This window comes from Prionailurus viverrinus, chromosome C1, assembly GCF_022837055.1.
Source record: "Prionailurus viverrinus isolate Anna chromosome C1, UM_Priviv_1.0, whole genome shotgun sequence".
Classification (NCBI taxonomy): Eukaryota; Metazoa; Chordata; class Mammalia; order Carnivora; family Felidae; genus Prionailurus; species Prionailurus viverrinus.
In genome coordinates this window covers 180,981,950-181,009,804 of record NC_062568.1, presented here as the reverse complement: position 1 = coordinate 181,009,804, position 27,855 = coordinate 180,981,950, and the positions used below count along the sequence as shown (strand labels likewise).

The 27,855-nt window shown below is 52.2% G+C and overlaps 1 protein-coding gene across 1 annotated transcript in view; it reads right to left on the bottom strand.

The window, feature by feature from the left end:
- Positions 1–6,956: 6,956 nt before the first annotated feature.
- The window catches only part of SLC2A1 (solute carrier family 2 member 1), a 29,227-nt gene continuing 8,328 nt past the window's right edge, over positions 6,957–27,855 (bottom strand). Inside the window, exons 2-10 of the mRNA XM_047872914.1 lie at positions 23,537–23,632; positions 12,210–12,370; positions 11,821–12,061; positions 11,048–11,210; positions 10,766–10,953; positions 10,417–10,521; positions 9,858–9,959; positions 8,443–8,646; positions 6,957–8,047 (exon numbers count right to left, since the gene is read on the bottom strand). Of these exons, the coding sequence (XP_047728870.1) occupies positions 7,847–8,047; positions 8,443–8,646; positions 9,858–9,959; positions 10,417–10,521; positions 10,766–10,953; positions 11,048–11,210; positions 11,821–12,061; positions 12,210–12,370; positions 23,537–23,632 (1,461 nt within the window). The 3' untranslated portion in view covers positions 6,957–7,846. The remainder of the gene's footprint in view (positions 8,048–8,442; positions 8,647–9,857; positions 9,960–10,416; positions 10,522–10,765; positions 10,954–11,047; positions 11,211–11,820; positions 12,062–12,209; positions 12,371–23,536; positions 23,633–27,855) is intronic.

Below are 27,855 nucleotides of genomic sequence, written 5' to 3'. Positions count from 1 at the left end.
AATGTTCAGTCAACAAGGCTATCCAGGAGTAAGGACTGATAATCCCAGATCTGAGTGAGAAGAACTGAAACAGTGAAGAGTATGGAGGAAGTGAACTTGGTTGAGGAGGTATTTCAGTTTACTCAGAGAACAATAAATGTTTTCCCATAAATGACTTGGCTTGAAATATCCCTTATAGAGCTAGCCTCTGAAGATACATCCCAAAGAGTCAGATGTGATTTTTGAAAGTATAAAATGAAAGACTAAAGCCTGCCTAAGCTCCAGGACCTATCACCCAAAGAATAAAAGAACAATTTTATAGATTTTTGGCCCAGTTGCTTTGGATCTATGTGGTTTTTAAGAAATCCAGCATAAGTTGGCTATATAATAATAGTTATTATAGTAGCCATTTAATGAACACTTGCTGTGAGCCAGCTACTGTAAGTCTCTTCTCATCCAATACTCACAATGACCCTGTGATGATATATGTTCAGTTATCCTCTTTTCATACATGAAAAAACTGAGTCCAAGAGCAGCCACAGAATCAATATGCAGCATTACTTAAAGTTCTGTGCTTCCTATTTCAAAATCACGTTCTCAGCCACCACACTTCACATACATAAGCAGTTGTACTTGGAGAACAGCATATGGCACTGCCCCCGGGATTATGGGCTCACAAAAGAACTGCTTGACTTTTCTTTTTTAATGTTTTATTTATTTTGGGGGGGAGGGGTAGAGAGAGAAGGGGACAAAAGATCTGAAACGGTGAGCCCATGTGGGGCTTGAACTCATGAACGGTGAGATCATGACCTGAGCCAAAGTCAGATGCTGAACTGACTGAGCCACCCAAGAGACCCAAGAACTGCTTGACTTCTTTAGGCCTCAATTTGTTCAGCAATAAATGGAAATAAAAACTGCTTCTTTATTGAGCAGGGTGATAGAAGATAAGGCCAGTTTTCCCTCTTGATTGGATTTTAGAGGAAGCAGATGGAAATAGGAGGCCAATTAAGAGGGTGTAGTTACACTGGCACCCAACTGCAGTCACCTCATCTAGACAATGGGCATAATAATAGTAATATCTACCCCCTAGGGGGTTATAAAGATCCAATGTATTAATAGAGGTCACAGATTTAGAACAGTGCTTGAGAAATAGTACTCATTATCTAGACGCCAGCTGCTATTGGTATTAAAGATAGAAACTAGGCCACCAGGGATCCTTGTGGCTGTAAATATATGTAACCTCCAAGCAGACAGAGAAGCCCACACTCACTTTGGCTGCCTCTCAGTTGGCATTTAGCTTGGAGGATTAGCTAGCTATAATCTTGGCTAATAGAAAGAGGAACACAAAGACATGACATGGATGGAGACAGAAAGTGTTGAAAAACTAGTTCCTATTTTTTATTTCTCTGGTCAAGCACTACATGAGGAACATACCACTGGGTCTTGTCTAATCCTCACAGATCTCCAAGGTCAGTATTCTTACCTGTGTCCTTTGTCTTAGCTTCCAACTCCCACCTCTGTAAAAAGACAATAAAAAGCGATGAGGAGTTGTGTCTGGGCAATATGCCCCATGAGCCTGTACTCCTGGCCCCTATCTTCATGCTTCTTGAGGATCTGCCACTAAGAACCAGATGTCAAGGCCAGGTGTCAACAAAGCTATGGTGTGGGGGGACTGGGACACACTGTAGATTACATCACAATCTGCACTAAAGCATGTGGAAATAAATGATAAGCTCAAAATACTTTGATATGCCTTGTTTAAAATTAGAGTTTAAACCCTAGGCTACAAGTATCAATGATACTTCCTGAGAAACTTTGAGGGCAGCCTATTGGCACAAGCACTTTTGAAATACAAAACACTAAAAGACCTTCTATCCTCTGCTTAGAAAGAAAGGTGGGGGGGGGGGGGGGGCGGCGCCTGGGTGGCTCAGTTGGTTAAGCATCTGACTCTTGATTTTGGCTTAGATCATGATCTTGTGATTTGTGAGTTCTAGCCCCATGTCAGGCTCTATAAGTCTGCTTGGGATCCTTTCTCCTCTCCTCCCCAACTTGTGCACATGCACACGCTCTGTCTCTCAAAATAAATAAATAAAGTTTAAGAAAGAAAGGAAGGAAGGAAGAAAGAGGAGGGGAGGGAGGGAGGAGGGAGGAAGGAAGGAAGGAAGAGGAGAGGTAAGAGAATATTTACCTATAAGTTTTCATAAAGTTTAATTAAATCTATCCTTACTCTTTATACTTATTTCTACCAGAGACAGCAATTGAATTCTGAAGCCTCCTTACTAGGAAAGGCAATGAAATTCTTGTAACGGTCAGAGGTTTGTTTTCATAATTATCTTTCATGGGTTGTTGTAACCCTACAACTCTATTTTTATTATAGAAAACTACATATGTAGAAATGTGGAGAATTAATTGTATTGGTCCCCTCAGAGTTGTAAAATATGCCACAGGAGTTTGGATTTGCTCACCAACCCTGTGATAACTAACATGCTGACCGTAACCACTGATCATAAATAACAGAAAATATGAAAATTGTGAAGTCTCTTCTTACATTTAAAAACAAAACAAAAAAGTTTTCATATGGTCTAAAGGCCCTGTGTGATATAAACACCCTTTCACATTTCTGACCTCATCTACTTGTTACCCTGGTCCCAGTCGCCCCAGCCTCCTTGCTAGTCCTCCAACACATGAGCATGGTCTCGCCTTTGCACCTTAGAGCTTACTGTACCCTTGACTGACAAGGTTTTTTTCCCTCAGACATGTGTATGATTTGCTTCCTCGCTTCACTCCAGTCTGTACTGAAATATTGCTCCCTCAGGGAAGACTTCAGGTTATCTCGTCTAAAACTGACCTATCTGCACATGCCCTCACAATCCATCAGCCTCTCTCCCAGATTGCCTTTTACCCCACAACACAAACCACCATCTGATACATTTTTATTGATTGCTCACACTCCTGCCCCCTGCCCCCCGTTCCAGCCCCAGAATGTAAGCTCCTTGAAAGACTATCTTTCTTATCCCCAGCACTGGAATAATGCCGGACACCCAGTAGTTGGCCAGTAAATGAATGAAGCAAAATGAAAGAAAAAATCTGAGTCCCAAGACAGGAAACAGCTTGCACTGGGAATCCATTACCAGGTGGTTTACGAGATGCTGACCGTCAGAGCCAGAGATGACCTTGAGAATGGAAGCGACCCCTGGGAAATCACAGAAATCTCAGGGGTAAGTACCAGACTTTCTGAATAGAGTGGAAGGGAGAATATGGACTAATTCTAACTGATGCCAGCTTTACACATATCTTATTTCATGTTAATATCACAGGCGAGGAAACTGAAGATCAGAAAAGGGAAGTGATTTCTCCAGGGTTATTCCACCAAGTAACATGTTCTTTCCAAGACACCACACAGCTTAAGAAAAAGCTTGGCAAAGAGTTTATGCTCAGTTAAGTAACAGTTGAAGGAATGAATGGATGCTTTGTAGAGAAAGTGACAGTTAAACGGCCTTATAGAGAGAGCAACGGCAGACCAGGAGAAAGAAGGAGATTGAACAAAAAGTTTTGGGTTAGGTGAGGAGCTGTCCAGGGAACACTGAGCACATCACTGTGGCTGGATCCTAGAGTGCTGAAGGAGTGTGTTGGGAGATAAGGGCTCCAAAGACCAGAATGTGAAAGATCTTCACTACTAAGTTAAGGAATTTGGGCTTTATCATGAGATAGTGGGGAGCATTAAACCCTAGGATAATGTAGTCAGACACTGCTTTAGGAAGGTCATTCTGGGATGCCAGTGACAGGGTAACCAAACAGATTTGTTGTAATAGTCCCAGTGAAGGATTATCTCCAAAGCAATCTATTCTCTCTGAACCCCTGAAAGGTTGAGGTTAAAACCTGCCCCAAGTGTTCACACAACAGCCACTAGTTGGCAGCAGTGTCCCAAGGAGCAGCTTCTCCCGGGGCTGTGATGGGATAAACCACCTGGTGGACAACAGGAGTCGGTGGGAAGGCCATCTGTGTGGAGGGAACCCAAAGCCCCCAAGGCAAGGAGTATGTAAAGGTCAAAGGACAGAGTAATCAATGCCTAGAGGATGGTTCAGGTGAGGTGGTGGGGAGGGGGCAGTGGTGAAAGATGAGGCTGCCTGTGAGTGCTAGAAACTGATCCTGAATGGTCTTGAATTTCTGGACTAAGGAAGCTGGGCATTATCCAAAGGGAAATGAGGACCCAGGGAAGGTTTTAAGTAGGGGAGAGACATGACCAGATGTGCATTTTATAAAGATTTGCAAGGGTGCCTAGCTGGCTCAGTCAGTAGAGCGTGAAACTCTTGATCTTGGGGTTGTGAGTTCAAGCCCCACACTGGGTGTAGAGACTACTTAAAAATAAAATCAGAAAAGAGAAAGAAAGAAAGATAGATAGATTTGAGAATAAGGGAAGGCAGAAAGCAGAGAGAACAGTGAGGAAGTGCTGCAGTGATCCCTGGAGAGAGATGAGTGGCCCGCAGCCTGCAATAAACAGAATGGGTCCGATCTGTAGGTGACTTAGGAAATCAAAATCATAGGATGAGAAAGGGGGCACTAAACATACTGTTTTGACAGGAGAGAATGAACATTCTTTCCCCCTTATACATACGGTGAATTGTTGGGTTTTCTGCCTAAAACTGCCCTGGAAAAAAAAAATCAGATTGTGGAACGTCACTGAATCTAAATTCTAGCTCATTTGGTCGCCTGACCAAATTGTGTGGTGAGATCTGAGGCCAAAGGAATGGCTCAGCAGTTGCCTCCCCAGTCTGGTGTTGGGACAGCCAACTCCCATGTAGCTGATGGAGGAAATACAGGATGCTGCGGGGTCCAGCGGGGTAACCTGATCCAGGTGTCCAGGGAGAGGAGGCTTTTGAGCAGAGGATATCCGACAAAGGAGCTCACAAACTGTCAGCGAACTTAGCTAAGCCCTGGAAAAGAAGGTGGCCGGGAGCACTCTCGTTACCTATTTACTCCTTTTCGTCAGAATGTGTAGCCGTTCCCTTATGGGCGATAGGAATCCCAGGTGGCCTAGGTTCTCCAGGTGCCGGCGCTAAGGTTCAGCGCAAAGGCACCTCCCAGAAGGCAGACCTACAAGACGCTACAGGCTCGCCGCCGGAGAAGCCAGGCTGTGATTGGTGGTGGCCTGGGGCCCGCCTCCCCGCCAGCCAACAGTGCGGCCTGATTGGCGGAGGTACTGCGTAGCTCCACCCCTCCCGCGAGGCGACCAAGGGAGCGACCGCCAGAGCAGGTCCTGGAGCACCGCTGGTGGGGTCTGGGGAGGACGGCCTGTCGCCCCGGCCGTGGTGGACGCCAGGAGAAAAGGCGTCGAGGGAACGGAAGCTGTGCCTCCCACAGCATTGTGGGCCACGGCTGGGGCGGGACTGGGCGACGGGCGCCTGCGCGCACTGCGCACTTTGGGAAATGGCCGGCGCCAGGCATATAGGGGCAACCTAGTGCGGGAAGGGAACCGGGGAGGGGGTTCTCGGGCCTTTTCACACCCGGGTCTGGAGCCCTGGGCCGGGGCGGGGCTGGGGTGCTGTGGGCTGTGCCCCGCTTCGGAGCCCGGGGCTCGTGGGCGCCAAGGAGCGGCGCGGTCTCTGCACGCCATGGTCTTTGCATCCTCGAGCTCCGGCCCTGGGTACGCCCCTTCCGCCCCAACCCAGCCCTGGTCTGTTAACTTGCATCCAGCGCAGCAGCCGCCGAGTGCCGCCATGAGCTTTTAAGAGCCTGGATGGAACTCACTCCTGGCATTCTGGACCCCTAACCCTCCTCTTTACACTGCCCCTTCGGGTGCCTCCTCGAAGTTTACAAAGATATCTTGCTTTCAGCGTTAGATTTTTGGAGACACACAAGGCTTTCTCCATCCCACGCAACCCATCACGTGGCCTCAACCCTTCGCGCTTTAAGCCTTCAGGCTCAGGCAGGGCATTACTCTGAATCGCACCCCTCATTTGTGAGATGGGGATGGATAGATAACGCCTCAGATTCTTTGTAACTAATAACATACATAGACACTTCCATTTACTAAGTTCCATTTCCCTTCTCACTCCCTCCTTACAATCAATCACTCTTGGTGCCAAGGAAATTTTATAGTTTTGCCTGACTGCAGTTATAAAGGCTTCTACAGGCAGATTCCCCCGATTTTCTCCTGAGTCTCTAGGGACAAATACCCTTAGTGCTTTATTTCATCAACTATTTTCCAAGCGCCTGCTGTGTGCCAAGCCTGCCTTTAGTGCTGAAGACACAGATGAACCAAATTGACCTTCTATGACATTGATACAAGGGGAAAATTAGGAGTTGTAGATAAAGGGTGCAAGAGTACAGTGCCATAGGAAGGGAACAGAGGAGGCCCTTGAAATTCCTGGGTGGGAAAGGGGGTGAGAAGTCTTTTGAGAGGCCCCAGTAGCATGTAAGCTGGATCAGAGGGGTCATTTCCTAGTTTAAAGGTTAGAGGAAATCAGCTATGGGGTAGGGGTTGTGTAGTGTAATTGTTAAAAGCAGGGGTTCTGGCATGATTTACTTGGAGGTTTCAGGCACATAACCTCTGGGCCTTTCAAAGGCAGATATGGTACCTACCTCACATTCAAGATAATGTGTATCAAGGCCTGAGCATCAAGGTTAGCACATAGCTGTCATTTTTTGAATACCAACTATCATGTGAAGGAAAACAGGAATGTCTTGGATGCCAAGATATTTAGATTTTCTGTGGGGAAAGACACATTAGACAGATTTTTAAGCAGTGGAGGGTCTCCCATCCAAGTACTAACCAGGCCGACTCTGCTTAGCTTCTGGAAATCAGAGGAGCTCAGATGCCTTCAAGGTAGTATGACCCTAGACTAAGCAATAGTGGGTGTTCATTCCTTGGAAGGGACTGGGTTTCAAGTCACAAAGTTCAAAGTCACTATAGCCATTATTTCGCTCCCATTCCATCTCATTCTCCCTACCCTTAACGCACAAGCATTTCAAAACCATGTTTCTAAAAACCAGCCATTTATATCTGTTTAGGTAAGTTACAGAGGAAGTAAGGTGGTGTATTTACAAGTTGGTTTGTCCAGATATACTATAACTTAGTGTCTGTATTTAATATTGACAACCAAAAAATATATATAAATATCTTCCATCTATACACAGCAGGGCAGGAGTGTCCATGTCTTCTTGAGCAGTGAGTTCTCAGTCTCCTACGGCCCTCCTCTCATGGTGATCGTCTGGCCCTCAGTGCAAAGGAGACTAGAAGCTGGCAGCCCAGTCTGGCCCTTCCCCTCTCCTCCCTGCACTCCAGTGCTCCCAACTGGTCTCAGGCAAGGCAAGATTACTTTGAGTGGTTGGGCAGGAAGGGATGGGTATGGGCGAACCCTAGTGGAGCCTAACCATTAGGGTAGGGAGATCCAGGCCTCAGAAGAGAGCGGCCACAGCTACCTCTTGGGGTAGAAGCCTCATAGTTCGTTGTTTGATTAGTATGTCCTTGGTCATAGGTCCAGCCCTACAGATTAGCGTGGCAAAGAAGGCAAGTGTCTAGGCAGGACTTGGTCCCCACCTTCAGGTACTGAGCCATTCAGAGTGAAGTCTGGGTGTAGGTACAAGAGACTCTGGCTGATAAAAAAATAATAACAAAATCAGTAATAAAAAAAATTATAAAACCTGTTGCTTGTCTGAATAGATCTGAGCAACAGTCTTGTTTTTGTTAAAATCCTGGAGCCATTAAAGTCCTAATATTCTTCTGGACATCACTGTTGGCTGAAGAAAGGAGCCCCAGGCCCGGCTCTGCTGAAATCCATCAGTTTGAAAGTCTCATCCAGCTGCCTGTGCTCTGAGAGATCCTTGGGGCTGCTGGGAGCAGGCCGGGCTGGTGGTGTGGGGCACCTCACACTTGGGAATCGGCCCCCAGGGGGTGAAACAGCTCCTCGGGTGTCTTGTCGCTTTGACCGGCTCCTCCCTGCCGGAAGCCGGAAGCAATCTCATCGAAGGTCCGGCCTTTCGTCTCGGGAACTTTGAAGTAGGTGAAGATGAAGAACAGAACCAGGAGTACGGTGAAGATGATGAAGACATATGGACCACACAGTTGCTGAAAGACACACACATACACTTGGTTGGAGTACTGATCCTACATCCTGACTGTAGGACCTTGACTTATAGGACTTGATCTTTGATCTGAAAAAGGGAACAGCTACTCACGGCCCAGGCATGCTGGGATGATTAAATGAGACTGCCTGCACCTGGCATGTGATGGGCTCCAGGGAGCAGGGTCCCACCGTAGAGCAGAATAGAGACAATTCAAAGCTAAGCAAAGAACCCTGGAATTGAGGTCAGTGTTTTTAGCCCAGTGACCTAGGCTTCTGAGCCTCAATTTCCTCCTCAGCAGGATTCCAATGAGAACAGCTGGGAGAGCACTTTGCAGAGCAGCACAGGGTCCTGCATGCAGGAGAGCAATGGTGAGCAGGGACAGTGCAGGGTTCTCACCTCTACATACTGGAAGCACATGCCCACAATGAAATTGGAGGTCCAGTTGGAGAAGCCAGCAACAGCAATAGCAGCTGGGCGAGGACCCTGGCTGAAGAGTTCAGCCACAATGAACCATGGGATAGGGCCAGGGCCCACTTCAAAGAAGGCCACGAAGCCAAAGATGGCCACGATGCTGAGATAGGACATCCAGGGCAGCTGTTCCTGTTGAGGACAACAGAAGGGTGGAAAGTTAGATTAGGTTGTTATGGATCCTCAGAGGAAACCAAAACTGCAGAGGTAGCCCAGGGCAGGGCTAAGAGTCCTAGGCTGGGAGGCAGTCCTGGGGGCTGATCCTGGATTTGCCACATAGCTTAGGTTCCCTCCACTGGGTCTCCGCTTCCTCATCTGAACAAAATGATCTAAGTCCTGCAGGATGGCTGTGAGCTCAAGCCTACCCTCTGGGAATGGTAATGCGGTGTGCACATGGAAGGTGCTAAGAAGAGGTCCCTGTGGTCCCCTGGCTCTAGATGCAGAGCAGTCCGCCTGAAGCAGAATGCTGTGGAAGAGCATTCCTAGGGCTAAGTGTTAAAGAGTTTGTAAGGTGCCCAGCTCAGGGCCAGCAGAGTAGACCCAAAGCATGTGGTCCTATATCCTCATTGTCTTCGAGGAGGCCACAGTAGAAAAGGTATAGGCTTTGGGTCTGATCCCAGATCTGCCACACATCACCTGCTGCGTGCTGGACCTCTCAGCTATCACCAGACTTTCTACGCTCTGGTTAAGTTGTAAAATGAGCATACTGTTGCTTCCTTGCCCAGAGGGTAGACAAAGGAGGGTTCGTGCATGTGAAGTGCCTGGCACAGGGTTGCCACAGTGGTTACAGTCACAGGCTCGGGGCCAGCAGACCTGGGGTCGATTCCTGGCTTTGTCCTTTATCTGCTGCGTTACTAACCTCAGCAGGACTAGAATTCCTCACTTCTGAAATGGGAATACTAACTACACCTGGCAGGGGTGAGAACTGAGAAAAGGCATGTTTCCATGTCTTGGTGGTAAGGAGGGGAATACTTTCTAGGGCTGTTCTGAAGATGAACTAAGGTCACAGTTGAAGACTTTGGAAGACTTAGTACTGGGCAGAGCAATTCCTGGGGAAAGGGGCCTTAGGTCCTGGGGCCAGAGGTGCTGTGGTGAGAAAGCACGGAACAGGGAGGAGCCAGTTCAAGACAGGATGTGAGTGGGTAGGAGACAATCTAGGGAGCCAGAAGGCCATACCCAGGCCCATGGGGCTGGGGAGAAGGGGGCAGAACTAGGGAGAAGGCAGCCCCTACCTGGTCTCTGGATGCTTCTGGCCAGACTGGGGCTGACACAGTCACTCGGATCAGAAGCTGTCATGAGCTTTCCCCCCAACCCCTGCTGTCTCCCAGAGCGGAGCAACTCACCAGCAGTGCCAGCGCGATGGTCATGAGCACAGCACAGCCTGCCATGCCAGCCAGGCCTATGAGGTGCAGGGTCCGCCGGCCGGCTCGTTCCACCACAAACAGCTGCGGGCAGAGACAGAGTCAGTGCCACCCCCTCCTAGTGCCTCTCTGACCACGCCCGCCCCCCATCTAGAGGCTTGTCCCAAGTGTTGAGAAAGCCAAACAGCACTGCCTCCTCCGTGGGGCTCAGCTTAAGGACCACATAGGATCTGAGGGGCAGAGAGCTGACTCCAGGCAGCAGGACAGGGGGTGAGAGCCAGCCCCAGAGAGCCAGACAGCGGAGCATCCTGGCTGTGACTTTGGGCAAGCCGCTGCCCTTCTCTGAGCATCAGTGTCATGGGCTGTTTGATATGAGTAATGAACTTGACAGGTTTGTGAGGATGAGACGACACAGCACTCAGGAAGAACCTGACACACTGCTTGGCTTGCAGTAAATGCTGCCGTTCAGTCACAAGGCCCTGGGGCCACCCTGAGCTGGACCCTGGCAGCTGACCGGCGGTGGGCAATGACGCAGACTCACCGACACGACAGTGAAGGCTGTGTTGACGATGCCGGAGCCAATGGTGGCATATACAGGCTGCTGCACCCCCGCCTTCTCGAAGATACTTGTGGAGTAATAGAAAACCTAAGGGACAGAGAATTTGTTGGGACTTGGCCAGGTGCCGTGGCTCTTTCCCCACCTCCGTCGCTGTGGGTGTGGGACACGGGTGAGTGTAGAATGAAGGGGACATGTCTGGGTTTTGGTTCTGAAGGAAAGCTGCTCCATTGGAAGGGGCTTGTCTGTTTTAAGTTTGGGATCTGTTCACAGCACACACTTGACCACGGGGTTTGGCTGGGCCCAAAGGAAAGGGTGGGTGAGGGGCACTCACAGCGTTGATGCCCGACAGCTGCTGGGACAGCTGCAGGACCACGGCGATGAGGATGGGCTGGCGGTAGGCGGGCGAGCGGAACAGCTCCAGGATGGTGACCTTCTTCTCCCGCATCATCTGCCGACTCTCCTCCTTCATCTCCTGCAGGTCGCGGGTCACGTCAGCCGTCCCGCGCAGCTTCTTCAGCACTGGGGGGACCGGAGGGAAGGTGGGGGTGGCTCAGAGCAGGAAGGAGGACGGGGCGGGAGGGGGGCTGGGGAGAGGGCAGAGCCCCGCCCGTACCGCTCTTGGCCCGGTTCTCCTCGTTGCGGTTGATGAGCAGGAAGCGGGGGCTCTCGGGGCAGAAGGGCAGCAGGACGCACTGCAGCAGCGCCGGGACGAAGATGACGCTCAGCAGCAGGGGCCACAGCTCCTCGCTGCCCATGATGGAGTCCAGGCCAAACACCTGCGGGCAGCAGGGGTGGGGAAAGCCGCCCTGAGCGCCCTAGCCCCGCCCCCACACGGGCCCCGCCCCACCCAGTGGCCTCCGTGGTGTCAGCGGCCGCTTTACCCCAGTGTCCTCATTTGTCACATGAAGAAAGGAGGACCAACCTCACAGCATAAGTGGGAGGACAAATGGCACATGGCATAGGGGCTGTCACTCTGCGGCGGGACAACTTTGGGGAGGGGAAAGGGAAAGCCTTCTAGAGAGAGGGTAGTGTATACAAGGAAGGCCTCAAGGCCTGCAGGCAGCAGAGAACCTGGCATGTGGAGGTCCCAGGGGGCTTCCCTGTGGCTGGCTCCCCAGGGGAAGGACAGGTCACGAGGCTGGGACCAGAAGGGCCAAGTCATCTGGGACTTGCGCTCAAACCAGGGAGGCCTTGGCGGAACTGTGAGTGACAAGAGTGCTCTCTGGGGCCTGTGCCTACTAGGGTGTGTGCCCGAGGCTATCCCTTGCTGCGGGGCTGTGGAAGGCTGGCTGACAACTCTGATCAGGGTGTCATCTGGACACAGGAGAGCCACCAAAGCTGTGGGGTGGGGGCAGTGCTGGGCAAGGAGACCCAGCCCCAGCTTACCTGGGCGATGAGGATGCCAACAACGATGCCCAGCTGGTGCAGGGTGCCCAGGGCCCCACGGAGGGCCGTAGGGGACACCTCCCCCACATACATGGGGACGAAGCCTGTGGTCAGGCCACAGTACACACCGATGATGAAGCGGCCCAGGATCAGCATCTCAAAGGACTTGGCCAGTTTCGAGAAGCCCATGAGCATAGAGGACAGGACGGCCAGCAGGTTTATTATCAGCATTGAGTTCCGTCTGGGGGTGGGGTCACAGGTCAGGTGGGTGCCTGGATCTCCCCAGATTCCCAGGGGCTAGGTCATAGGCAACACCCTGAACAGGCAGGGAAGTCTCCCCCACTCCCATCTGGGATGCCCTGGCCAGGGCCAGGACCCCTTCTGCTCACCGGCCAAAGCGGTTAACAAAAAGGCCCACAGAGAAGGAGCCAATCATGCCTCCTACAGAGAAGATGGCCACGGAGAGGGACCACAGCGTGGTGAGGGTGGTAGGCAAGATGCTCTCCCCATAGCGGTGGATCCAAGTCTGGTTGTAGAACTCTTCAATCACCTGCAGTGGGGGAAGCAGCCTGTTGAGTCGGCTGGGACCCAGCCTCCTTTTCCCCTTGCACTGCACTGCCCCCTCAAAGAGGGCCCAGCACCCGGCCAGACCCCAAACTCACTGCATGTCATTGAGCCAAGTCCCTCCCTTTTGTGGGCCTTAGTTTCCCCAGGTGAGAAACAAGGGGATGGGCTCCATCTCCAGAGTGGCACCAGCTCTCCTGCTTCCCCCAGGTGTGGTTTCCAGTGCTCTATGGTTTCATGTTCCACAGAACTTGCTGGAGTGGACAGCAAATGACCAATGGTGGAACTTCAGGCGCAGAGCAGAGACAGGTTCAGGGAGAAAGTGCTTCTTCCCACTTGCCCCTTTTCTCTTCAAAGTGCCTAAGGTGCTAGGCTCTGGCCACCTGGGCCCTGTCCCCAAACCCCTGCTGGGAAGGAAATACAGCTGGACAGATGGTTCCACGTTCCAGACGCTCTGGGATGAAGGGAAGGCTCATGGACTTCACGCTCAGGGCCTGTTGTGACCAACCTGCACATAAGACATGCTCCAGAGACTTGCGCAAATTGCTTTCTGACCCCCAGGCCCAGCGATTTGTGGGAGTTACACCCTGAAGGACCCATGGCCTCCTTCCCTCTCCAGGGTGCCGAGCTGGGAGGCATGGGGAAAGCTAAGGACAAGGAAGCAGTTCCAGGAACTGGAAACACCTGTCCTAGAGGCCTGCCCACTACCCCCGCCCCCGCCCAACGGAGGGCCTTACCTGATCCACCGGTTCTGCCTGAGCACGTTCACCCTACTCTAAGGCAACACAGACACACACCCAGTGCCACGGGACTGCCCAGACCCACCCAGCCACATGCGTAGCTGGGCACAGGCCCAACATACCCAGAAACAGCTTCCTGTGTACATGCACCATCACACACACATACTAGTGCTCACACGATCTGAATATTCCTGGCTTCAGCCAGTCACAAACCTGGATGTCCCTCTTTCCCTTCAACCACCTGCAGCTCAAACTTGCGTAGCTAGCCCATCCTGGCACCCCTCTGCACATGCATGCTGCAAGTTCATGTGCACGCAGCAGTATGCAGCCTCTTACACAACCTGCATGCCACTGCCCTTGAACCTCTCTAATCCTCCCAAGCCCCAGGGGTCTAGCAGAAAGGATGCGGTGGGTAAGCCATAATTGCCAAGGGGAGAACGAGGCTCTTGGTCCCAGGAATGCTCATCGAGTATGCTGGGCCTGGCCGCACAGTTGCAACGGGTCCTTGGCCTCTACCTTCTTCCTGCCCTGCTGCCATGATCTGTCCCAAGTCTGGAGACACCTGACAGAGGCCGGGCTCTAGGGGGTGAGGACAGATTGACACAGGAATGGGGAGAGGAGGAAGGCAGACCTAAAGATCTTATGTCCCAAGGAAGCCAGACAGAGTGTAGGGGTTAGGAACCTGGATAACAATTGAGTTCAGATCCCAGCTCCACCATTTATCTCAACTGGGACCGAGGGCAAATTATTTCATCTCAAATGGCGACATCAGCAATATCTATTTCATCATGCTGCAGGGGAGTAATGAAACGTAGAGTGCTTACATGATTCCTGGCACGTTCACTGAGCCAAGGGACCCCACCATGTTCTGGTACTGACCCAAGGGCAGTCAGACCACTGACAAAGTACAACCAACCCTGCATCCCATCATTCAAAATCAAGGCTCCTGCCAGGTATCAGTCTGACCTCCCCACCTAACACCATCTCTACCTTTGCTCTCGGCCTCATTTTCATGCTCTTCATGGTTACTCTGCCTTGAAGGCCCATCCTGCCTTACCATGCTGAAACCTTTTGAGATCCAGCTCAAAGGCTCCCAGGAGTGTGTCCTCCCTGAGCGCAGGGACCCTAGTGGATTCACACTGGGACCTGTCCCAGAGCTGGTGCCAGGGATGCCTGGTGAGTGAATGAAGAGAGGGCCTTAGGCTCTCCTCCTGGGAGCCCCTGCTTCTGCTGGGGGCAGAAAGAAGGCAGATTTTAACAAAACAAAACAAAGTGCTGTGTTCTTCAAGGGATAAAACCAACCCCAGAGGAGGACTGGTTGGGAGCAGTAATGGTCCATTTATCAGGCCCTGCAGAGAACAGGCTGTCCTGGATAAGGGGACTGTCCAGATAAATGACGCTTGCCCCACTAAGGACCCATCATCAGGGTGGAAATCTTTCTCCCTTCGTCACTCTCGCTCTGCTGCCCTTGGGGCTCTCCACGGGGGCAGGAAGAGGTGTTTGCCCCAGATGGCCTTTAATTGATGCATTCTGTAGTTCTCAGGGTCTTCCTCCACACCCCTGTGGTTCAGATGCTGTCTCAAGAGAAGTCTCCACATCCAATTTAAATTTTGCCAAGAAGTCAGCTAATGGAATTGCCTGAATTGTGTGCAGAGTCAACAAGGGCTGAGTAAGGGCTTTCTACCTAAAGGAGCTTAAAGATGTGAGGCTGAGGTTTCTGTTCTGGCTGCTCGGGTCTTTAACCCTCTTCTTGGGGCTGGCTGGAGATGTTGAGGCAGCCAGTAAGAGGACCACAATCCCAGAGGCTCCCTTCCCCCAGCGAAGTGTGCTGCTTGTGGTAACAAGTGAGAGGGACCAAACCTTGTTGAGAGGTAGCTCCTCAATGGCTCATGAGCTCCCCTGCTACTCAGATCAGACCTCTTTATGGGCATGCATAACGGGGAATAGCCAGCCCCCTTCACCTTCACCTTGGCCTCAGGCTCATCCTTTCCATCCCCAGCAGCACTTCCTGGCCAAGCTGAGGCTGCACAGTGAGTTCCTGCCTTCTGATCTGGGGGTCTATGCCCCACGTGGGGCTGAACTGGCCCTTGGCCCAGGAAAGGCAGGGAGTCCCTGGAGAATGGGAAGAACCCTACGTGGGGACAAGTTCTGGGGTCACCATCCACCCAGTCCCTGCCCTCAACATCCACCCTAGCACTGGCTGAGTGCCCCTAAGCAAAGAAGAGCCTTCTTCCTCCGAAGGATCCCACAGACCCAGTCTCCACTACACAGTCACCGGCAGCCTCCACAACCCTGGCTCATGTTTGAGGCCTGGCTGGTGCTTCTGAAAGCTCCCACTCCCGTGCTCCCTCCCACCTCACATGCTTTTCACGAGGCTGGAAGACCCTTGATCCTGCCACCGCCCCACATCCAATCAGTCACTAGGTCCCGGTCAGTTCGCCCTCTTCATCTATCCTATTCTCTGCCTGTACAGCACCTGCCCTAGGTCTCACCCGGATTCTCCTCCTGACTCCTCCCATTCACCCAAATGATTCTGCCTCCCATGATTAATTACTCTCCATGGAGCCCTGCACAGCAAATGCATCAGGTTTAGCCAGATCTGTCTGTATCTCTGCTCCCTTCCCAACCTATTCCCAACTTCTCTACCCACCAAGGGTCTGTGTGAGTGCATGCATGCTGGGCAGAAGTGGGGGGTGCTCCTAGTCAGCTTGAGGGGGGACCACCATGGCATCAGACTCTCAGGAGTTGAGGGCTATGAAGGATCTCTGTCCAATCACCCCACATTGACCCTAGAGGGCAGATGCCTGCTTAGTGACACTGTAGGAGCCAGCGTGGTGAAGCAGACCTCCTCTGGGCTGCTGAGATCCCTTAGACTGGATGGTTCCCAGTAAAAGCTATTCCTCATCCCAGCAGTTCTCGAGAGGGTGGCAGTGGCGGGAGGCTTACATCACATCTGACTCCTTGGGAATCCCCCTCCTCCCTCTCCCCACCCGGGCAACTGTGGGAGAAGGACCACACGTCTGCCTGTCTGCAGAGGAAGTTCTGACTTCCTCTGTGTCTGGGCAGTGTCTGTAGTGAGGGCCTGGGCATGAGGCACAGTCTGCTGCCCAGCATACAGAATAAGCGGTTACTTAAGTCACTGTTGTTCTTTCAAGGAGAGAAGCTGCCATCTTCAGAGGAGCATTAAGGACAGAGTTTTCCATTTTTAAAGTGCCCAAAGATATAGCATTATCCTAAGGAATTTATAGTGCAAGAAAGACCTGAAGGATCTAGGGCCCTGCCTCAAGGAGTCTTTCTTCAGACCCTGCCTGGCTGCCCCACTCATAGAGAAACCCAGCAGGTCTGCAGAGCCCCAGGGCACAGGCTTCACCTCGGGGAAGAAAAGCTTTCTAGGCTTCAGAGGAGGAGACTGTCTACCTTACAGGTAGTGAGTTCCCTGTCAGCAGGGAGCATACAAGTCAAAGTTTAGGGCAAAGATTGCTAAAAAAATTTATGTAAAAGGCTTGACAGAAAATATTAGGGTCTGCTGACCACATATGGCCACAGTTGCTTATTTTTCTTCCCCCGTCTCAATGTAACGTAATTTTCTCCCCCCTTTAAAAACGTAAAAACCATTCTTAGCACATGAGCCATACAAAATCAGCTGCTAGCTGGACCTGGCCTCCCTGCCAACCCTTGATCTAGAATTCTAGATTACTGCCAAGAGAAGGGGTATGCTTCAGAACCCCCGGCCGGTCTCAACATCCTTCTGTGTAGACTCCTCCAACCCAGGGTCTTCTAGATCATCCTGTGAGGGAGAGTTAGAGCTCCCACCTCAGCTTCTCTTCTCTCTCCCAGATGTTACTGGGGGGCGAAAGGGTTAAAGAGCCACCTAAGCTCTGAGCTCCAGTTAGAAAGAGGAAAGGGCCAGCTTGTCCAGTTCAGTCCCTCAGCCCGGCCTTGACCACGATTTCCTATTCCCTGCTATCCCCTCCCCCACAGCTACCCTCCCTCAGCCCAGAGTTTATGTCTCCATAGCAACTTTCAGCCACACCCCAGGGTCAGCTGAGAGTTCAGAGCAGATGCTACAGGTGGTGTTAGACAGATAGCTCCACCTGCTGGGTCCCCTGGGGCCCCTCCTTGGAGCCTGGGGAAGAGGCCCAGGCAGCCAGACGGAACTGGAAGCTGGGCCCCAAGCCCACAGGAGAGGTTCCTACCACCCATGCTGCTTCTCCAGAACAGCCCTGGCATGGTTTCTCTCTAAACCCAGGCCAGGCCTTCACCCTGGCCTCCTCACTGGTCCCTGATCTCCAGAGTCTCCCCTGCTGGCAGAGAGATCTTCATGTCCCTGCAGGAGCCCTGCTCCCAGCCCTTCTTGGCTCCCCACTGCCCCCTCCCACCCCCACACAGTGACTCCCCCATACCACCCAGGCACCCCACATTGCTGCAATTTCGCTTGTGCTGCTCCTCTGCCTTCTCCCTGGTGAGTTTCAGAGAATACACAAACACTCCTCTGGAGAGCCTTCCTGAAAGTACCCCTCCTTCTCACTGCAGTGGCTCTCAAACATGGGCAGTGTGGCTTTGCAGAGGACATCTGGCTATGTCGGGACATTTTTGGTTGTTGTGCTGGCAAGGATGCTGCTAAACATCCTACAATGCATGGGACGGCCTCCCACAGCACCAAAGAACTATCTGGCCCCAAAGGTGAATGTTGAGAAGAACCCTGCTCTGTGGGCCAGGTACCTTCTCCCTCTCCCTTCTCCACTCCCGGAGCCTGCCCACGCTTCCATCCATGCTTCTGTCCGTTGTTGCCCCAAGAGCTAACTACAGGGAAACATGTGCTCCCTCTAGACTACATTTCAACACGGTAGACATCCGATTCATCTGTGTCACTAGGTCCCAGCACAGGGCTAGGGGTAGAAAGAGTTGTCATTAATTGATAAACAAGCCATGAATTCGAGGGGCTTAAGCGATGGATGATGTAGCTATGACAGGGCTGTAATGGTGTAAGAAAATTGTGCAACCACGTGTGGGAAACCGTTGAGATGTCTGTACATGACTGAGCTTGATTTGGCCTGGAAGTCAGAGTAAGAGGGGGCAGCTGGGTAGCAGTTATAGGTGTGTGAAAGGGTGTTTCAGTGCCCATCTGACTGTAGTATAGTTGCCATTCCTTCTACGGTGGTCAAGGATGCAGACTGGAGCCAGACTCCCTGGATTCCAATCCCAGCTCTGCCACTTCCTGGCTGTGTGTCCTTGGTTTAGTTAGTCGCTTAACATCTTTGTGTCCCAGTTTCTTATAAAACAGGGATTATAGTGTGTACCTAACGAGGTGATTATAAGAAACAATCGAATTCTGATTTCTGTGCACTTACACAGTAAGCTGTAAGGGTCTGTATTAGTGGAGATGGGTGAAGGCCAGAGGGAACACAGAACTCTCTGGATCTTTTTTTTTTTTTTTTTTTTTAATTTTTTTTTTCAACGTTTATTTTTGGGACAGAGAGAGACAGAGCATGAACGGGGGAGGGGCAGAGAGAGAGGGAGACACAGAATCGGAAACAGGCTCCAGGCTCTGAGCCATCAGCCCAGAGCCCGACGCGGGGCTCGAACTCACGGACCGCGAGATCGTGACCTGGCTGAAGTCGGACGCTTAACCGACTGCGCCACCCAGGCGCCCCAGAACTCTCTGGATCTTGACAGAGATAAGGAGAGGCTACCCAGAGACTGGAGCCCAGTGCAGCCCCAGTGGGCAGAAGTCTGGGCTGAGAAGTGGGCCTCTAGTACTTTCGCTCACAAGCCGGGTCATCTCAGGCAGACTTCGCCTGCCTTCCAGGCCAAGTTCCTCCTTTGTCAAATAAGGCATGTTAAACCAGTGGACCATCAGGCCCCTTCCAGCCCTAACTCTGGCTTCTGAGGATGCTTCATTCTGAGACATGCCTGACACTGTCCCTTGGCCAGGAACTCATGGTTTCTAAATGGCCTTTAGTCATCTCTATTGGCAACTCGGCCATTTGGGGAAGGGAGAGGCCGTTCTCTCCACCCAGTATGGTGGTCAGGATGCCTTGTTCATTTATTTGCTGTCTCTGTGGCTGGGCTTCCCTCCTCCTTCCTCCCCAGAAGGCAGGAGGCCTGGCAGGGGCGTCACAGGGATGTGGTCATCACTCCCTGGTGAAGCCTGGAGGCCAGCCGTAGCTCAGCCTCTCACTTTCCAGGTGACCTCATCAGCCTAGTTTCCTCCTTTATAAGAAGGCAAGATAACCCAGCCCCACCCACCTTGTGGGGTGGCCATGAGGAGAAGATTTATGGGGAGGTGCTCTGTAAACATTTAAGATAATGTTATGATTAATTAACCACTTCCAGGAGGAAGCCCTTTGGGGCCTTTTTTATGTAGGAGCCCCAGCTTCTGGCATCCTCACCATTAGTGAGGTGCAGGCTCCTCAGGAAAGCAGGCCGACCCGGCCAGCCCAGGGCAGCTTCCTAACAGTCCTAAACAGACAGGGGCTGTCGGTGTGTGGGTGCAACACTTCTGCCACCGCATGTCCCCAGTGCCTGGGCCACCTGCCCCTTGAAAGGCTGCCCCCGCCCCCTCTGCATAAGCCTGCCTTCCTCTTTCTCCAGTGGCACCCAGAAGCTCTCCATTAACTATGTTCTGGATCTTCCCAGGGGTCTCCCCGAGTGCGCAGACCTTGGCACAGCTCCACCCCTGCCCCACCTCCCACTGTCTGGGATAGAGCCTGTAGACCTTGTGAAGCGAAAGTGTCCGCAGGGCTGAGGCAGGGCTGAGTCACTGTGCTCGTCACCCTTACCCTTGTGTCATCCTATCCCCTCTTCGCAGCTTAAGTTTATCACATTGAACCCGCCCCTGCCTGGAAGGACTATGACCAGGCTTTCGAGAAGTGTCTGCAACATGGGGAGCCCGAGCGCACACCCTGGAAACACCACTCCATTTCAGTGTGTGCACAATCAACTGTGGCCACTCTGGGCCTCGCTGCCTGGCTCCTGAAGTGATCTCTGGACAGGTGTTCACAAATGCTCCCAGAAATGCCCTCTGTGCCGCCCACCAGGCCTGCTAGACGCCCCGGCCAGCTGCCCCTCCCATCCTTCTCAGCTGTTCTCCCCTTCCGTCTGTCTCTGATTAGGCGGGAGGCACCGAGAACCTGAGAACTTCACTGTGGGTTTGTCCGCATCTACAGCCTCAGAAGAATCTCGGGCCCTCCCCGCCCAGTGCCACCCTGGTGCCTCTGCTCCAGCAGCCCCTGAGTCCTGAGACCTCTCCCCAGCTCACCCCCACCCCCTCTGGTGATTCCTTACAGCGCATTTAAAAATGAAGTCTTCGCATGGGAAAAAGCATCCCAGCCAGATGACCCCTGCAACCACCACCCCCTTTTCTTCTTTCTCCACTAAGTCTCTTGGAAGAGCCATCTCTAATCTTTCCCATGCCCTCCTCCCTCCTCAACATGCTGGAGGGAGGTTTCTACCCACATGGCTTCACCCAGTCAAACTTTGGTCACCACAGGGTCACCATCCAGTCTTTGGCATTCAGCAATATGGGGCTGACTTGTCCAGGTTAACCTCTGGGGCACCTGACAGCACTCCTTCTTCACCTCATCCATCACCTCCTACTTGACTCTTCCTTCTCTTTTCATTCCAGTCTCTCCAGCACATCTTCCTCTCCTGCTATTTGGATACCAGTGACCAGCACTCAGGTTTTCTCCAGCTGACCACACGCCCGAGAAACAGACCCCCATGTCCAAGTGCTTCCTGTACATCTCCAAATGTGTCACCTCAGTTCTGACATGTCCCACAGGCACCTATCAATTATTCCTCCCATACCTGCTCCTCCAGATCCCATATTGCCCAAGCCAGAAACCTAGAAGCCATTTTTTTTTAAATGTTTTTTTATTGAGAGAGCATGGAAGGGGGAGAGGGGCAGAGACAGAGGGAGAGAATCCCAAGCAGGCTTCGCACCATCAGTGTGGAGTCTGATGTGGGGCTTGATCTCACGAACTGTGAGATCATGACCTGAGCTACAATCAAGAGTCAGGCACTTAACTGAGAGCCACCCGGGTGCCCCTAGAAGCCCTTTTTTTTTTTTTTTTTTAAACGTTTTATTTATTTTTGAGACAGAGAGGGACAGAGCATGAACGGGGGAGGGTCAGAGAGAGGGAGACACAGAATCTGCAACAGGCTCCAGGCTCTGAGCTGTCAGCACAGAGCCCGACGCGGAGCTCGAACTCACGGACCGCGAGATCATGACCTGAGCTGAAGTTGGCCGGTCAACCAACTGAGCCACCCAGGCGCCCCTAGAAGCCCTTTTTAAACCCCACTCTTATCCTCACACTGAACTGATGACCAAACCCTGCCCATTCTTCCTGCATGGTGTTTGTTTTCCTATCCCTATTCCAAAGCAGCTTTCTTGCTATTTCCTGGTCTCTCATTTCCCATTCTCAGATCCCTCCCACCGCCCAGATGCCCGAATCCTTTCCCTAAAATGCAAATCTGATCATATCTGTCCTCTTCAATGAGTCCCTATTGTCCTCACTCTGAAGTCCCTACTCCTAGCTTGGCCGACTCTTTGGTGCCTACGTGCCCGTCCTGATGGTGCCCTGCCATGCCAGTGGCTGAGATTTTGTAGATGAAATCTACCCACGACGCCCTTTGTAGTCAGGCCTGGGCTTACCTGTTGGCCTCCCCAGCCTTCTTTCTCCTCCCACTCACCCTACAGACACACGAGCCTCTCTCCTCTGCGTACCAATCCCTGTTCTGTTTCTGGAAAACACTTCTTCTATCCTGATCTTAGAGTCCTCGTTCTCTAATTAATTCACTAGGTGACAGGTCGAGACATCACTTAATCCAGGAGCTCTGGACTTTGGGCACACATTAGGATCAGCAGGGGAGCACTAAACATTCCATGCCCAAACAGCATCCCAGATCAATTACATCAGAATCGGGAGTGTCAGGAGCGTCCAGGACACCACAAGTGCAGAACTCAACCTCCCTCTAAGACTGCAGGATTTCCATCTGTAGATTCCCAAAGGGAGTCAGTGTCGAGGCACGCACCTTGGCAAGAGTTGCTCAGAGCACTTAGCTAAAGCAGGGCTTGGTGCTGTTCCAAGCATGGGAGCCATTTCAGACGAGTTTGGAAAAGTCCCGTCACCTCCGCTGCAGCTGAGCATGACTCAGCAGGCCAGGCCTTCCTGGTGACCTGCTCCCGGGCATCAGGCGTGGCCCCTCACAGCCACCCTCTGCCTATTTGGAGGAGGACAGCTCTGACTCCCAACACTCCCAGTTCCCCCAGACAGGCCACTGGGCCTCGGGACCCAGCCACACTCACTCTCTAGCCTCCCCTTCTGCACAATGAATGTGGTCCCGACAGGACTGTCCACTCTCATTTCGTCCTCCCCAGGAAGGTACAGATTTTCCAACTGACGTGGCAACTGATCAAGAAGATAGCCTGTGGTGGTGGAAACCGAGTCTGGCTTCTGGAGCCACCATTCACTAGCTATGTGACCTTGAGCCTGTTGGTCATTTCATCTGTCCAGGGCCTCAGTCTTTGGGTCTATGAGATGGGGACTCACCACCCAACCTCATAAACATATGCGAAAGGGCTGGTATAGAGAAGGGACTCCTTACAGTATCCTGTCCTGCCCCTTGACCCCTTTCATCTTCTCTCCTTCCTAAAGCAGGTGGGCTGAGCTGGGGGTGATCACGGGGGACCCTCCCAGTCCTGACATTGAAGGAACAAGTGAGGACGGATCTGGGATGTGCTGCGAGAAGGAAGCAAGCCTTCTTGCCAGCAGACCCCTAATCCCTCTGGTTCCCTAGGATAAGACACCATTTTTGATGTGACTGGCGCTGGGCCTCCAGGGGAAGGAGGCTGTTTCCACGTGGAACAGGATGCTTTACGAGGGAGGGTGGTAGGAGCACCTGGTCTGGAGGGCTCCATGGCAGACTAGGGTTGGATACCAGCTCCATCCCTGCCTAGTTGCGGGGATACTGGGCAGGTTTCCTTTCTCTGGCCACTCTTCCCACCTGCAGGAGGGGAGCGCTAGCCGATTGTTGCCTGCCTGCCTTATAGAGCACTGTGAGCAGCAAGTGAGGTAAGCACCACAAAGCCCTATGTAATCCCAGAGTGTTATGTAAATGGAGCATCATCACACCAAGCATTGTTTTGATTATTAGAAATGTCCGTGTGGGTGCGAGGTTGGTCAAAATGACTTATAAAGACCCCGTGATTCTGCAGCCCTGAGATTCCAAGGCCAAAGCCAAGGGTTTTTGACCTTTTCGGGGCCAGAATAATTGGCTGGTGGGAGCAGATGGTGAATTGATGTGAACGACTGACACCCAACAGGCAGGGTGAGCATGTGGGATGTGGGGTGTGCAGTGTGCAGCAGAGCAAGCTGGTGTTGATAATCCAAGAAAGGCACGGCACTCACCTTCTGGGGGGCATTGATGACTCCAGTGTTGTAGCCGAACTGCAGGGAGCCGAGCACTGCCCCTCCCACGGCCAGCATGAGGCGGCCGGTCAGCTTCTGCAGAGAAAAAAAACCATACTGTGACAGGCATGTCTGGGCCCAGGTTACTACAGGGCAGGCCATGGGCTGGTTCCCTCGTTCGGATATCTGGCCTGACTCCTGGCACCACACCAGCCCTTCTCCCAGGAAACTCGGCCACTTCCTGATCTCAGATGCCTGAACCAGCTCCGCTGACTTCTAGACACTGGGCCGGCCAGACTCATTCCTGGGGAGAGAGGGGAATTAGGGTCTTCTTTCTTTGCAGCCAGGTCTTGGCACTCCGGAGTCTCATTCCTCTGGTGGAGCCATGCCCTGGGTCCAGGTGGCTCTAGACTGTTTGGGAAGCCCAGGAATCAACTCTCCTAAACAATGGGGGCCAAATTATGTGGGAGGAGCTGCATAGGTAGGGGGAAGCACCCTAGATTTGGACCAGAGAGTGCTGGCTTCTGATTCTAGCCCCCCCTGCTACTTGTTCTGTGAATTCCAGCAGGCTGTCGCCCATCCTCACTCCTTCTTGGACCCTCGTTTGTTTCTGTGCAAGACGGGAACAGTCATGCCGGTCAGCATTGGAGGTGGGGTCTTGCCCTTTCCTCTCCTCTCCTCCCTCCATTGACGGGGCAGGAAACTGAATCCTGAGAGGCAGAGTAAGTCCCAAATTACTCAGGAGACTGCAAAGAGCCAGACTGGAGCTCAGGGCTCCTGACTCCCTATCTTGTGCCTTTCGTGGCAACCATCTGCAGACCATGAGCTTCCCAGGGTTATTTGGACATAGATGACAACAGCAAGGAATGTGCTTTGGAAAAGTACAGGACACCAGGCAAGTAAGAGTATTGGACCAAGGTCTTTCTTTCTTTCTTTCTTTCTTTCTTTCTTTCTTTCTCTTTCTTTCTTTTCTTTCTTTCATATTTATTTATTTAGAGAGAGACAGAGACAGTGTGTGAGAGAGGAGTGGGGGGGGAGGGAGAGAGAGAGAGAGAGAGAGAGAGAGAGAGAGAGAGAGAGAATCCTGAGCAGGCTTCACACTCAGTGTGGATGGAGCCGGACACTGGGCTTGATCCCATGACCCTGAGGTCATGACCTGAGCCCAAATCAAGAGTCAAACATTTAACTGACTGAACCACCCAGGTGCCCGTGGCCAAGGTGTTTCAACAGGCAAAGGTCTGGGAGAGAAAAAGGGTGGTGGGTTTTTGTCCCATGGCAGCCTGGGGCATGAAGGCCACAGGCAGGGAAGAGGCCGGCAGGACAGCCCTAGGTGAGCAAGATGCCCTTGCTGGAGAAAGGGAGAGGACTCTTCTTTTCTGGTTTATAAAATGAAACAGCCAAGGGACACCTGGGTGGCTCAGTTGGTTGAGCATCTGACTGTTGACTTTGGCTTAGGTCACGATCTCAGGGTCGTGTAGGATTGAGCCCCATGTCAGGCTCCGTGCTGAGCATGGAGCCTGCTTGAGATTCATTCTCTCCCCCTCTCTCTGCCCCTTCCCTGTGCACCTGTGTGCTCTCTATCAAAAAATAAAAATAAAATAAGATAAAATAAAGTAAGATAAATAAAATAAAATAAAATAAAATAAAGAAGCCAAAATGTGACGTGAGGCAGGCCCTTAATTGGTTGTGAAAGAATGGAACTGGGGGAGGGGCACCAAAGCAACTGGCATTCACTGTGGGCACCACACAGGGCTGGGGGCTGGGCGCTAGGGGGAAGGTTGGGAAGCACTGAGCCACACATGTGGAGGGGAGAGCTGCTTGGCCATGGCCTTCGGCCTCAGTTTCCCCACAGAATCCCGAAGCAGCCCTGACTTCAAGATCCTCACAGAGAGCACTGGGCTTATGGTTAATCAGACAGGTTTCTAGTATGGTCTTTTCATTCCCTAGAAGCTTTCAGGCCAACGATCGCAAAAGCCAAGGTTCTCACATCAGATGCGGAGAAAGAGAAAGAGGCTTTGGCTAGCACGAGTGCACAGGCTGTGTCCATTCTTCATCAGATGAGTGCTGAGACCACGTTCCCACTGGCCCACCTGGCCCCTTCCTGGCCCAACTCTGGACATCCCTCCTATGCTGGAGCTTTCCTCATGGCAGAGGCTGGGTGGAAGAGAGACTTTTCATTTTACCCCCTTTTGTGTGTTTTTGAATTTTGAACCATGTGAATGTGTCACCTACTCAGAAGAATTTTTTGTATAAGCCCCATGGTTTCATATTACTTAGAACAAAGCATTTAGATAAAAATATAAGTGAAAAATAATACAGATGATAACGTGGATCTGTAAGAGCCATGCTGGTAGCACAGGAATGAATGACGCTGCAGCAGGGGCTCCGTGAGAGCTAAGTCCTCGTATTGCAGACCCCGTTTTCAGTCTGGCTCTGATGTTCCAGGGGTGTCTGGGCCTCTGAAGTTGTTGCTCTTAGGGCCCTGTTGGGCAGCTGTGGCCTCTGGCAGTAGGGGCTACTGGGAGCCAAAGACAAACCCCTGGGCTGGAATTGCATGGGCAGGTCAAGGTCAAACTCTACTTTAGAAAACCAGCCTACCCACGCCCTGGGTTATATCCACAGCCACCCAGGCAGGCTGCTGCACTAGGACTAATGCTCAGTGGCCCATGCTCCAGGCCCTGGATGAAAGAGGCCCCTGTCCTAACATCAAGGAAGAGGTACCCCAGCAAGTGCAGAGGCCAGAGTGGTCTGAGTTTCAACAGGGGGGTGGGGGAAGGCATTGTGGGAGCCCTGGAGGGAGAGACTTCTAATTTTGCCTGGGGACAATCGAAAGATAGGTTCCCAGGAGGTGACATTGGAGTTGGGCCGTGAAGGACATGCAGACAGTCTGCCAAGTGGGGAAGCAGCGGCAAGACTGCATTCCAGGTAGACAGAACAGTGTGTGCAGGGGAAAGAAGAGGGGCCTGATTCCACCGGATTAAACAGGGAGCGCTCCGTGTAGCTGGGTGCAGCTGGGTGCGAGACACAGGGGGAGGAGCATCACCCGCTCCTGGGTAGGCTGCCCCCACCACATCCAGCTTGATCACGGCTGTACTGAGAACCAGGAGACCTGGGCTGAAAGTCCAAGAACTGCTTCCCTTCACTTGGGAGTTGGGATATGTGGAGGCCTCTGGGCCTCGGTTTCCTCACATAGGAAACGGGGATTGGAGTTCTTTCCCTCAGGAGTTGCTGTCAAGTTCTGTATCAGTGGCCATCATGGAGCCTGGCAGGGTTCACCTGACAAGCATTTGCTTGCTGAATCAGGGAAGAATGGGAAGCCACCCTCAATTGGGCCACCAGGGCACCATCTGTCCCCACCAGCTCTGTGGCTGCAACTGAAATGCCATGATGGAATCATTCATTCCATGTGATTCCACAGATATTTATTTATGTACCAAGCTGATGAACTGCTTGGTGAAAACTTAAGAGAAGGGGAACAAAGCCCACAGCTGTGGCTTTCTTGTGAGGCCTTCTTTAGGAGTGGAGGAGCAACATATTTGGGATCTGTGACCCCCAGCAGCCCATCACCGCCCTGGGGCTGAGGCTACCTTCTAGAACATCCCACACTCTTCCAGGGTTTTTGCCCTTATGTCCTCTGCAGTCTCTAGCTGTGGCTTCTAGCAGTTGGGAATACCCATTTGCTGTTCACCCACCAGTCTGGGAACTCCCTAAAAATGGGACCTGGGTCTTACCCAGCTCTGCAGCCAGAGTGCCCAGGGTCGGGCATGGCACAGAACATTTGTAAAACAGACCACTTTGGAATTTAGCTCTCAGGCAAAACAGGCTCTACGTGTATCCACTTCGCCAGAACAGTACTCATCCTAACAGATTTTAACCCGGCCATTATCGAACCTCTGATGAGTACTGGAACATCAGCTCTGAGAGGCAGAGAAACAGGCTAACAGTAACTCACAACTCCCGGGACCAGAGAGGAAAGATCTCTGAAATTAGGCAGAGTAAAAATCCTGACTCTCCTAGGAGCGCCATAGACCTCTCAGGTCAGCAAATGCCCAGGCTCAGAGTCTAGCACAGAGGAGGTCCTCACCCCCTCACCCCGACCAGCCCTATCCCAGTGTGAGGGTCCCAGGGCCCACTGAGGGTTCTCCCCCTCCCAGGGTGTCAGCCTCAGGACCTCTCCTCCTACATGCCGGGATGCCAAATGGCACCGGCCGTGTCACATCACTTGCTAAGCATTGTGGCCTTTTGACCCATGCCTGTGTGCCCTTCCTCAGCACAGTGCTCCAGCCTTGGGCTTGGCCCTTGGTCAATATTGGCAGAGG